General features: G+C 35.3%; 2 protein-coding genes across 2 annotated transcripts; one reads left to right on the top strand and one right to left on the bottom strand.

Moving 5' to 3' along the window:
• LOC102810277 (uncharacterized) lies at nucleotides 1-1141 on the bottom strand. Its single transcript, XM_006820772.3, has 2 exons — nucleotides 860-1141; nucleotides 1-548 (listed from the first exon to the last, which is right to left on the bottom strand). The coding sequence occupies exons 1-2, from the start codon at nucleotides 944-946 to the stop codon at nucleotides 132-134; spliced, it is 504 nt and encodes a 167-aa protein (XP_006820835.1). The 5' UTR covers nucleotides 947-1141; the 3' UTR covers nucleotides 1-131.
• A 1451-nt stretch (nucleotides 1142-2592) lies between these two features.
• On the top strand, nucleotides 2593-4326 carry LOC100370170 (uncharacterized). Its single transcript, XM_002738235.3, has 2 exons — nucleotides 2593-2796; nucleotides 3627-4326. Exons 1-2 carry the CDS (start codon nucleotides 2710-2712, stop codon nucleotides 4014-4016), a joined length of 477 nt encoding a protein of 158 aa, XP_002738281.1. The 5' UTR covers nucleotides 2593-2709; the 3' UTR covers nucleotides 4017-4326.
• The last annotated feature ends 7952 nt before the right edge of the window (nucleotides 4327-12278 follow it).

Genomic DNA, 12278 nt, shown 5'->3' with positions numbered 1-12278 from the left:
TTTCAAATAACTTCACATTAATTTATTAGATACAACATTCATAAAAATAGATTTAAAAAAAATTATTTAAGCAAACAATTTAAAAATAAACTCTTGTAATATATTGCAAAATATTCAGAAAAAAGGGTTCATTAATTTTTCATCTTCGAGTCTCCAAACTTGTGATGTTTTTCATTGCTTTTCTTCTCTAGTTTACGTGCAGATGCTACAGGTTCACGTTCTTCTTTCCTCTGTTCCAAAGTGCGTCGACGCTCGGCAGCAAGCTTGGCGTGGCTATTTGCCTCTTTCGCGAGAAATTTCATTTGGCTTCTGTAGTAATGCTTGACGTTCCCCAATTTTAGAGCCTTCGCTTCAGGGGAGAGCTCGGATTTTCTAATTTCCATCATTTTCTTCTTTTTATTCCCCAGCAATGTACGTTCTTCCTGTACAAGCTTTGGACTGCCTTCGATCTCTGGATGGGCTTTCGAATATTTATTTCTGTGATTACCCAGTTCTGATTTCTTTTCATGCGACAGGTGATGTAGCTCTCTCTCGACAGGTTTATTCATCTGTTGATGAAAGGTGCATAATTTTATTAGGAGATTACAAATCCTATTCGACAAACGAGTCGCAAAGATTCGTGAATCGCCATACCAATGAAAACACATTTATTCAAGTAATATTTAAAAAGGAAATAGTCTCAACTATTCGCCACCTACTTTGCTTAGAATGCAGTTTAGCACAATCAAAAATAGTTACATTAGAAACATTTTTTGCAGAATAAAGAGGAACGATATTCGAAAATGAATTTTGCGAAGATGATCATGAAACACCTACTAATGCTGCATATATCAGAAACACTTAATTTATTATTACTCACTCTGGTTTTCTCTTCTTTCTTTTGAGCTTCTTCAGCCACGGCGGCACCCATAACAGACAGCAGAATTAAAACTTCGTAGACCTTCATGATTGCAGTCGAAACACGTTGAAAAGCTTACACGCAGTAGATGATTTGAAAGCAACAATCGGCGAACACGAGGATTTATATGCACCCAGAGGTACTTTGAATAACAATGCTTCTTGATAACTTGCATCCACTCATTGGTGCATTCAAAACGCAGAATATGCACGACAACCAATCAGATAATCAATACATTTTGACAGCAGTTGGGCTTATATTGATTTCAAGATTATCGCGCATGCGTCATGGACACGCATTCATTGGCTACCCAATCAGGGTAATTGTTCATTGCATCCAATACAATCCAGTCAGACGAAAAATTATGTGGATACTACATATATTGAATTCCCAGGCTGGTAATAACTCATCACTGCTCTTCCGTGAACATATTGAAAACGAAAGTTTAAGTCTATGGTGAAACTATTTTAGTATTAGCAGTTACGCACATATACGTATTTAAATAATGTGGATAATTATACTGTAATGTCAATACATTTTCAATACATATTCAATACTTACAGGGACGTTCCCATGGTAACTCCAACGTTTGACCCAGATATTAAAAATTTTAAAAATCACATAAAAAATTGTCATCAAATAATTATGGAAATTATCAAATATGCATATTGATAATTTGCATAACTAAAAACCTTTTGATAGTCATATACGAAATTGATTAATATCTCTGCTTGATGAATACACGTTTATTTCCGCTACATAGATGTACTTTTTCTGAGTTTAGTTTCCATGGTGAAACATGAATTCTACAAGTTAGTCGTCAAATTGTGCTGTGTTTATTTTTTAATAATCAGAACATTTAGTAACAAAATTTAAATCACAATTCCAAAAAAAAGCTCAATTTAGTCTGGGACATTTTATTTTATTCAACATTGGTTGATTGATCTCATACTGACAACCTAAATCGCTGGACTGTGAAACAATCCACAAAATAACTTACTGAACCGTTCTGTACACGTGCATTAGCGGGAGAATATGTTCACAGATATTCTATTGGGGACCGTGGCTGAAGCACAGGGAGTTGGATTAACACAAGTGAAAAAAAATGAGCTAGACAAAGAAATACTTGCAAACAAATAGGGAATGCACATATAATGGTATAGTGTATTTAATAACCAGTCATATACACACTATATATATAACGTAACATAAGCCGTAACACGAGACGGCCGAAACATTCGCCCTGCATTCATTCAATCATTCATTCATTTATTTATTTATTTATTTACTTATTATACTTGATTATAAAGTGACCAGGAAAAACAGATAAGTATTGTAACGAAAACTGCGTCGATAATAATTGTTATTTTATTCTTACTGGCAACTGCAATGGGTAACATCGGGATTCGACCATTTATCACTAAGGCGGGACGTGCCATCCAGTAGTATCCAACATTCTCGTTGACCGCACTTCAAGTATAAATGTATTAAAAATGTAGTTTGTAAACAGTTCCCTATATTGCACGTGGTTCCACCAAAGACACTCGTGTCTTTGGTTACACGTTCTTTACAAAGACCTCAGCTGGAGCTCTGAATGACGTATTTATGTTAAGTTACACCCGTCACGTGCGTTGACACTCTGAAATGAACACACATAACTCTCTATTGTTATTCTAATTATAAACGTCGCGTATATAAATAGACTTCCTTCGCCCAGCTCTTTCAGTTACACGACGAAGGCATCGGTCTTTAACAATCTGCAATAAGTAACTTTATAAACTCTACAAATTGGACGCTTTACAGCCCTTGTCATGAAGATACTAGTTGCAGTGTTTGTTGTCGCCGTTATCGGCATGGTTATGGCGGAAGATTATTCTAAAGACTCCAAACAACCCATGGTGAGTGCGCTCCAACAAGAAGCTGTCTTTTAAAATGGCGTACGACTGTTTCTTTCTTCTTGGTTTTCCATTTCTTTGTTTATAAATGTAAATAATCAACTTCGAAGCAAAGTATGCATTGAGAAAGATGGTTTAAATGTTTTTGAGACAAATCGTTTTTTTCTCATTGTCTCAATTTTTGTTCGTAGAACATGGGCACCTATTACTGCGAACTTGGCATTTGAAGTACATGTACATGTAGTTATTCTTTGCATTATGAAGACATGGCGACTGTTTAGGTCAAATGCGTACACAGAATAACAATGCAGCTACGAAATCTGTTCGTTGTTCCACGTTACAACCAACTTGTTGATTTTGTTGTTGTTGTGACAATCTCGCTGGAAGGCATAGTTACAGTGCAATTTTCGATGAAAATGTTTAGCTTTACCGATGGCGGTTCTTTTTAGTTTCATTTCGTTCCACTGGCATTTAAAAAATAATTCTTTGTCATACAAAATCATTTGCGTAATCATGGTGGATAGGGTGGGTTTGTATCTTAACACTGTAGGGAACATTTCACCGCTTTTCGGAAGGTCACATTTCACATTATTGCACACTTGTATACATGGTTAATTGAATTGCGGAACAATATCCGACCGAATTCAGTCGGTGCAGTCATGGAGGCAATTGTAAGATTTTACCCTCATTGTGTAGTGTAGTTGTCGCACGTTTATTTAATTTCCACTTCGATCGTTCGTCCTGACAGGTTTGTTATTCTACTGCACCGAATGTTAATGCACATCAATTGTTTAGTTCAAAAGTCTGACGAACTGTTTCTCTTCCTTCCATAGGCGGCATCGGTTACAGACCTGAAGAAGTCTCATCCAATTAGACCCATTGAAAAGGCTAGAAAAATGGCGCACAAAGCGACGCAAGTGAAACTTCGCCCAGAAATTGAAGAGAAACGTCGCATGATGCGGGAACGAAAGGAAGAAATAATGAGCATAAAGAAATCCGACCTCCCATTGGAAGAGAAGAGAGCCAAGATGGCGAACCTAAAGGCAGAGTTCAAGCAGCAGAAGATGAGCCTGGGATTGGAAGGTGGTCGCAAGACCCCAGAGGAACGTAGAGCAATGGTTCAGGAACGAAAACTCGCACGTCAAAATCACGAAGAGAAGGCAATTCGTCGTATGCCTAAAATTGGTCAGAGGCGCAAGGAAACTGGAAATGAGGCTCGATAAGCGGGAGCGTCAATAAAAATTACAAAGGTCATTTTGCCTTTCTAAAATCAGATCGCTGAATTTTTTTAACTTTCAGTATATACACTTCTTTCTTCATTCTGCTATATTCGATTTTACTATTCAAAACTGGGCATTTTGTCGAGCCTTCCAATGAGCTTGTGGCCATAATGACAAGAACGTATCTCACTCGATGTGTTTTTTTTTAAACGTATTTTTACTGTTTTTATTACATTTTTAGTTTCAAGCCATTTAGTAATGACCTGGTGTCATTCGTTCACAAGGTTATAAATAAAGTTTACATAAAACTGGGCTTTTTGCGTGTTGGCTAATACTCTTTTCAAAAGAGGACTTGTCCTAATTAGTGACGGACAAGTGCAACGTCGCCCTCTAGCGTTACGTATTGTGTGATAAAGGAGATCGTACAGTCTATGGGTTTTCCTCAAACTGAACCATTGAGATTTAAGTTATAAAAACTTCATGCTTTAAATTAAACGGCACTGGTTTCGCCCAACTTCTCATTGAATAACTTTGTCCTCTAACTACAGTCTATGGTGTATTGCCTGATTATACTTTGACGTCATTATTGACATCGAAATATTAAATAATAGTCAAACGTGCAATTATATTCTATTCCAATTTTACTAAACGTCAACTTGGGCACTATTATCGGAATGCCGCAAGAATTAAAAAAAAAAGTCGAAGGTGTTTGCACTCTGACCCGATGGCCACCAGTTGTGTAATTGTTTACCAATTGAGTGCAATCAACACGCAATCGTGATTGGTTGATCATAAATGCACAGTTCCCTGGATTTGTCGGATTTCTGTTCACACGATTTACAGTATTTTACAGTACAATTTTTCTATAATACTATTTAATCAGCCCGAGCATCTACTGCCATTTATAAGCACTCGGTGTTTTGTCAATTACTGGCCATTGTGAATTTAAACTGTCATTTGACAGGAACTAGTTAACTAAAATGTTTTATTCGTGCTTATTCATACACAACCTATGCCTCGAATTTAGTGATTATCGACCAATCGTAATGCTCGATTGCAGGGGTGTGTTTACACTAAATGTCTTTGTTCCCATAAATTGTGTCGAGTTTTATTCGCTGCTGTTCTCATAAATCCGTCCGTGGAGTTTTATACAAATCACGTGACATGCAATGCAACACTAACCACGTTGTACTGTGCTAAGAATAAACCACAAAGAAGACTCTCGCTGCGATTTGACATGCTGTAAGTTGAGCTGTCTGGAATACGATGTTGGTCATTGGAATTGTATATGATTATTTCATTTATATTTTGTTGCCGGGCTGCAAAAATATCAACAATTCCAGGAATATAGAGATGGTTCGAGGCGTTGCGTTTTTAAAATCAGATACAGCCATCCTACTCACTCTTCTGAGGTTTAAAGCGCGGTGGTCGTAGCGCAGCGCGTGTTCGAATTTCATGTAAATAAACAATGTATTTTACACGCGTTGTATGCGTCGCTATGAGTCCCATATCAGGACGCGGCGTGACGACTACCCCCACATTATACTACATTATAACGAGGTTCGGACTTTATATTTCAGAAGATGCCTGGTAGTTGGGTTTATCATGTACCTTTGTATGTTTTGGTTTAGTCCAGACCCAATGAAAAACATGCTCAACGAATTCGTCTAAAGTGAAAAATCCGAAGAACAAAACATTTAACAAATAATCCACTCGGATTGCGTATTTACATATATCGGAACAATATATACAAAATATACCAGCGAAAAAATAAACTATTGTCAGCTTTACAGCGGCAAATCTGCGGAGAAAGTAATTCATAGGACTGGTGTCACCCATATTGATAGCCTTCCGGCGACGATTGTTACAGCGCGGCGGGGGCAAGATATTGACATACACATAACTCCCGCACGCGGTAGATAATTACCGAGGGACTTTTTTGCAACATCCCCCAGACACTTCCCTAGACACTCCAACGACCGTTGTAGACGCAATAAAGTTGCAAACCCGCTCACGTGACAGTTAATCAAAACACCGGACGCGGTATGCCTTGATGTGTGGCCACGAGGAACAAGGGGTAGTTGGAATATTCCATTGCTTTGTAGGTATAAAAATCATTGCTGTGTAACACATGGGAGAAATATAATACGAACATAAAACTGGGAATGAATATTAACAAGAAACGATAAATTTAAATTCTTTTGATCGGTAGTTTGTTGAGATGTCAATGGATTTATATTAATAATATTAGCGTTGTGAGTATCCCGTTCAATTTTTCGCATGATGGCTGGTCCCATTGTCAGTTTGCCAGAATACTCATCGCCCAGTCAATCTTTCTCTGGAATCTGGCTTATTGTAATCGAAAAAACGAAACGAAACAGAACGGAATGGAACGAAACTAAACGAAACGGGATGACAAACTGTTGTGCGTATAAAACCCATTTTCTCTGATTACAGTTTATTCCTCAGCTCCTGAGAGCGAGGTTATTTGTAGATATGTTGGCGATCGCCGCTGTGTCTGCGGAAGTACTATGGGAGATTGCATGATGGGAGTGAAAAGTCTTTTGATCAGTAAGATAATTTTAGAAAAGTGAAAACTTGAGTGACTGTGAAATAAAGGTTGGTTTTAAATATAAAATATCATGGAATCTGGATGAAATAATGGAAGGAAATTGAACGGGTATGAAAGTAAATGTGGCAAGAATGCAAGGTCAGAATCCGGGGGTCAAAATACGTCACAATACATCCATCATCATCCATCGGCTGTCAACAACTATGTATGCGGTAAAAGTCTTGATTTGCAGTTTGCGTGAATGGCCGGGAAAAATCATGCCAATTATGTGCTTCAGTAAGAGTATTTGCTGCTTTTTGTGCAATGGAAATAAATTCAAGTAATGCTGTCAAAGGACATTTCCTTCTAGTAAACAAAACAACCCTGGGACGTTTATCTTGAGAAATTGAGAAGACGAAAATCTCTTGGGACAGTCGTTGTTGTGAAACAATGGACACACTTCTCCAGGGTATCAAGGGTAGTTTTGATTATTAAAAAAAGGGAAACTGCTGCTTTATAGAAAAGCAAAAAATGTCAATGTCATTGACCACAGTAATTCTAAATCGATGTTGGTTTTAATTGGTGTTGCCTGGTGTAGAAGTAATAACATTACGATGTTTTTGAGTTTAATAGTAAATTATTAATATTAAGAAATTAATAGTAAATGGTAGACTTCCTTTTGATTAACATCAACCAGTATAACCTGGTTGACAACAATGAAATTCTAACAACAAGGCAATTAGGACAAATTAATAAAAATATACAAACATCATTTATATCAACTTGGAAAAGTGAATTACAAAACGACAATTAATCAAACCAAAATGAAATATAAATAAATTAAAAACATACAGAGAATTAAAAAACAATTTTGCTTTTGAAACCTACCTTGTTACCCTGCAAAATATTGTGACTGACAGACACAACGGAATACCCCTTGCTAATAGATTATGTAACCTTTGTGATCAGAATCAAGTAGAAGATGAATATCACCTAATGATGTCATGCAAAATTGTACCCCCGATAGAAATGTCTTATTTGAAATGGCAAAAACCAAAATTTGTCACCAAAGACACAATTCATAGCCTTGCTAAACAACAGTGGTCTAACACTCCCTGTAGCAATAGAAGTGCCTATAGAAGTGTTTTGAAATAAGACAGCAACCCCAGTGACAATTTTCTTTCACAGTTAAGTTTTGCATTTTTTCTATCTTTTTATTGTATAATAATTTAGTCTTACTAATAGTATATTCTTTTTCTGTTACAGTAATGTATTAGCTTAGTTTTTTGTATGTTTTTATTTGATATTATTTATTTAATTTTGTTAACCTTTTATTCTTTCTTAAACATTTATAGCCATTGCCAATCCCTCCAGAGAATGTGTAAGTGTTAATAAAATTAATATTATTTAATTAATGACCCCGCACATTATTGATTGCCCTTGGCTAGTTGAAGCGGTTTTTAAATGGGCGACTCGATAGAAGTATTCGCCGTGACTCGAGACTATTCATTCGGGTTAATACAACGCTTACATGTTACTGTCAGGAAGGTTTAATGTCTTGTTTGTATTTGCACAATGTGAAAGAGGGGTTTATTGTCAAAATGTACTAGTACATGGGTGGTTGTATGCAAATTGAACTATACAAAATTTGAATTATGTCACCAAACTGTACGTTTTGAAGACTCGTATGCAATTGTAAGATTATATTTCTGATATACTCGAAGTGAATCTCAGCACTGTGCTTTTTATAAATGTTATGGTTCGGTCAATAATTTCCTGGAAACTGTGCAGAAAATCACAGACTTTCATTATTTTTTGTTCATAGTTTTTCTAAATTTCAGTTTTTATTGTTCATAATTATTTACAGCAATAACACTTGTTTTCTGTTGTGAAACCATTTCCAGTTATTATGAATGTGTACATGACAGCTTTCCCCCAATAAGACATGTATGGATATGTGCGAGTATGTTTGTTGGGTTAATATGCCACTTCTTTATATCCCACAATGTCTGGTAATTCTAACTAACTACTATTTCGCAAATTTGCGTAGCCTTGCTTCTACTCCCATATTGTCCTTAATAGTGAAGGTTAATGCGGATATATTGTAAATTACACAGAGGTAACATTACAATACATTTCCCTTTACATTCCCTTGTATTACATAACAGTCTTTGAGCTGAGGCAGTTATGGTTCTATAACCATCACCAGTTCTCTTGTTTTTATTATGTTTGTCATCCCGTTTCGTTTCGTTTCGTTCCGTTTCGTTTCGTTTCGTCTCGTTTCTTCTACTTAGTTTCACCTCCACGCTACGCCCCCTACTCGTCTCGGAACGTATCCAACCGATGCGACAGAAATGCCGCACAATCCCTTGAACTGTCGTCGCTAGTCTAAGTTCCTCCGTCGTATCTCCATCTTCGTCTAATCGCTTTGACTTAATAGCACTAATTGTTCAAAATCAGAAACTGCATTCAAAACTAGTAAAACTGTTCTCACGAGTGTAATTTCATTATATGTATCAACTAGGTTTATTATTTTCGCGAAACGTTCAAAATAGAATTTATTAAATGAACGAGCATATGTATGCATGAAATAATAAAGTGTCCGATATCAACATTAATGAGTATATATATATATATATATATATATATATATATATATATATATATATATATATATATATATATATATATATATATATATATATATATATATATATATATATATATATATATATATATATATATATATATATATATATATATATATATATATCTTTATTTCGTACTGTGGCCATTGGCCTTATGTACTGATACAAATAAATACATAATAAATTAGATTGGAATGGTCGCAGAAAAAAGTAAAGAAAAACAAATATAAAATCATAATACATAACATTTGCATAATTAAGTGTTCTCTTCAAGCATAAGCTGACGTACTTGAAAACTATAAAATATAAATTTACTAAGGTTTAATTGTATATATGGGGTTTGATTCTGAAATAATGAAATAAACTTTATCTCTGTAGGTGGGGAGTAGTAATACTGTGCAATAAACTTCAACCTTGGGGAGTTATATTTGGGACAAACTAATGTAAAGTGGTATTCGTCCTCAATTCCATACAGCCAAAAGGACACAACCTCTGATTACGTGGAGTACCACTGGCCCTAACCTTTTCAATTTGTAGTACATGGGACGAGATCCTTAATCTACATAAAGCATTTCTGTATATTGCATAAGACTGACCAATATTTGTAAGATATTTCTCACATGTTAATTCATGTTTCACCTTACAATAAGTTACTAGTTTGAGACTTCTATTAATTTCAGAGCTCCAATCTTGTCTGGAAATATCAAAGCACCTCTGTTTAAATAGTTCCAGGAATGCAATAGAATTGCTTGCATATTGGTCAATCCAAATATGTCCAAAACCATATTTATAGAGAAGATTTTTAACTGTCAAAGCCCAGCAGATAGTACCTGCTCCTGCCATATTAAGTTGAAATTTATACGATTCTTTTAAAATATGTGGAGAAACATCACGTATTAGTTTTAACCAAAAACGAATAATTTCAACATTTACATACACTCTAAGATAATGCCGACCCAATTCTCCCCTAACAGCGGAATTAGTGGCAACCAAACTAACACTTAGTAAAAATTTGCAAAATTTATTGTGTACTCTCTCCACATCATTAATATCAGAATGTGTGCCCCAAATAGCACTACCGTAGAGGAGAATTGGGAGGATTTTACAATCAAATATACGAAAAGCAACATCAGGCGGCACACCACCCAGATTCTGTAACTTGTTTTCCAAACAAAAAAGTGCTTTACTAGCCTGTTGAGAAACATATTTTTGTGCCTGGTACCACTTTCCAGAACTGGAAAGTATAACCCCCAAATAATTATATTTTGAAACAGTTTCAATGCTTTTACCCTTCCAAAACCATTTTTCACTGTTTTTTAAGCGACCCCCTTTCCGAAAAACAATAATTTTAGTTTTCTTAAGGTTCACTGTAAGTCTCCACTTTGAACAATAGTCTGCCAAATTCAATAATCGTTGTAAACGAATAGGTGTCCTACTAAACAGAGCCAGGTCATCTGCATACAATAGGTAACACAATTTCAAAGCACACAGGTAAACTACAGTTTCATGACCTCGTTGAAAAGTTCTATGAAGATCATTAATGTAGAAACAAAATAAAAGAGGTGAAATCACAGAGCCCTGTTGCAAACCCATACTAATATTAAAGTAGTTAGTTACCCCCCAGGGAGTTTTCACTGCTGCCTTTACATGCTGGTACATTGAATATAAGGAATTAAATAATTTGCCTTTGAGACCGGTCTTCGATAATTTGTAAAACAATGAGCAATGATGTACCCTATCGAAGGCCTTCTCATAGTCCACAAATGCACAATAGAAACGACCTTTTAACTGAAAGACATATTTTTCCACAAGAGTACGTAAAATGAAAACATTATCTAATGTGCTTCTATGTTTCTGGAAACCACTTTGTTCTTTCACAATTTCATTATAATGTTTTAACCAGGTTTTTAATCTATTACTTAATATACTTGTATAAATTTTACTTATGGCGTTTAATAACATAATACTCCTATAATTACCGGGGTCATCCTTATTTCCCTTCTTGTATACAGGCGATATTAATCCCCTACCTCATTCATCAGGAAAGATTCCCTGGTCAAATACCTTGTTGTATAAAACAAATAACATTTCATGGATTTCTATGGGAGCATTTTTCCGAAATTCTGTGGGTATGCCATCTGGTCCTGGGGCTTTATTTGTCTTTAATTTACTTAAATTTTCCCTAATTTCATCCAAAGAAATAGGCCTATCAAATTCAGAAACATTTAATTCGTTATTTAACACCGCATTATCTTCTAAATCATCCATGTAGTTTTTGATTGATGCGAAAAACTCTTTTTGATTTTCGTCCTCCATCAAGGTTAGAGGGTTAAATAAATCATTAAAATAGTTAAACCATTCAACCTCTGATATACTGTCTGGCACATTGGGCCTATTAGATTTCAAACTCTTCCAAAATTGTTTTGAATTAGGTTGTATCGCCATTTTTAAAAATTCATCACGTTTTTTTCTTTGATAATTATTTTTCTTATCACGAACTAGTTGCCTGTATGAGTATTTAGACTGCAAATAATAGTCTAAGGTAGCCTGACTTCTACAATTTCTGAAACGATTCAATGCTTGATTTACTTCTCTTTTAGTAGTACAACATTCCTTGTCAAACCAGGAGTTAAAATATGACTTGCCAACATAATTAGGTTTGTGCATCATATGTGTGTTACAAGCATATATAATATCAACTAAATTATTTGCAGCTTTACTTACATTTCCCTGCCTAATATTATCATGAAAATCATGGCGCATCCCCTCAACGTGTTGTAAATTAATATTATTATAATACTTTGGTTTTCCCTTGGTGTCCCACCTTAGTTTAGGAGTAGAATAATTGACACTATGTTGAAAGTCATTGACATTCGCAGAATTGGAAACATAAGCAAGTGATATAGCAAATTCAAGTGGCATATGATCAGAATCAACCCGAGCTCCAACTGTAAATACATTGAACAATGGAAACGTATTTGGAAATGACAAAACATAGTCAACAACACTTGTCCCAACCTCTGAAATAAAAGTAAAATTTCCACTACCAGTGTTTTTATAAACCCT

Source organism: Saccoglossus kowalevskii, chromosome 17, assembly GCF_978046115.1.
Source record: "Saccoglossus kowalevskii chromosome 17, keSacKowa6.1, whole genome shotgun sequence".
Classification (NCBI taxonomy): Eukaryota; Metazoa; Hemichordata; class Enteropneusta; family Harrimaniidae; genus Saccoglossus; species Saccoglossus kowalevskii.
Note: the sequence above shows the minus strand (reverse complement) of the source record. Positions and strands in the feature narration are given on the sequence as shown.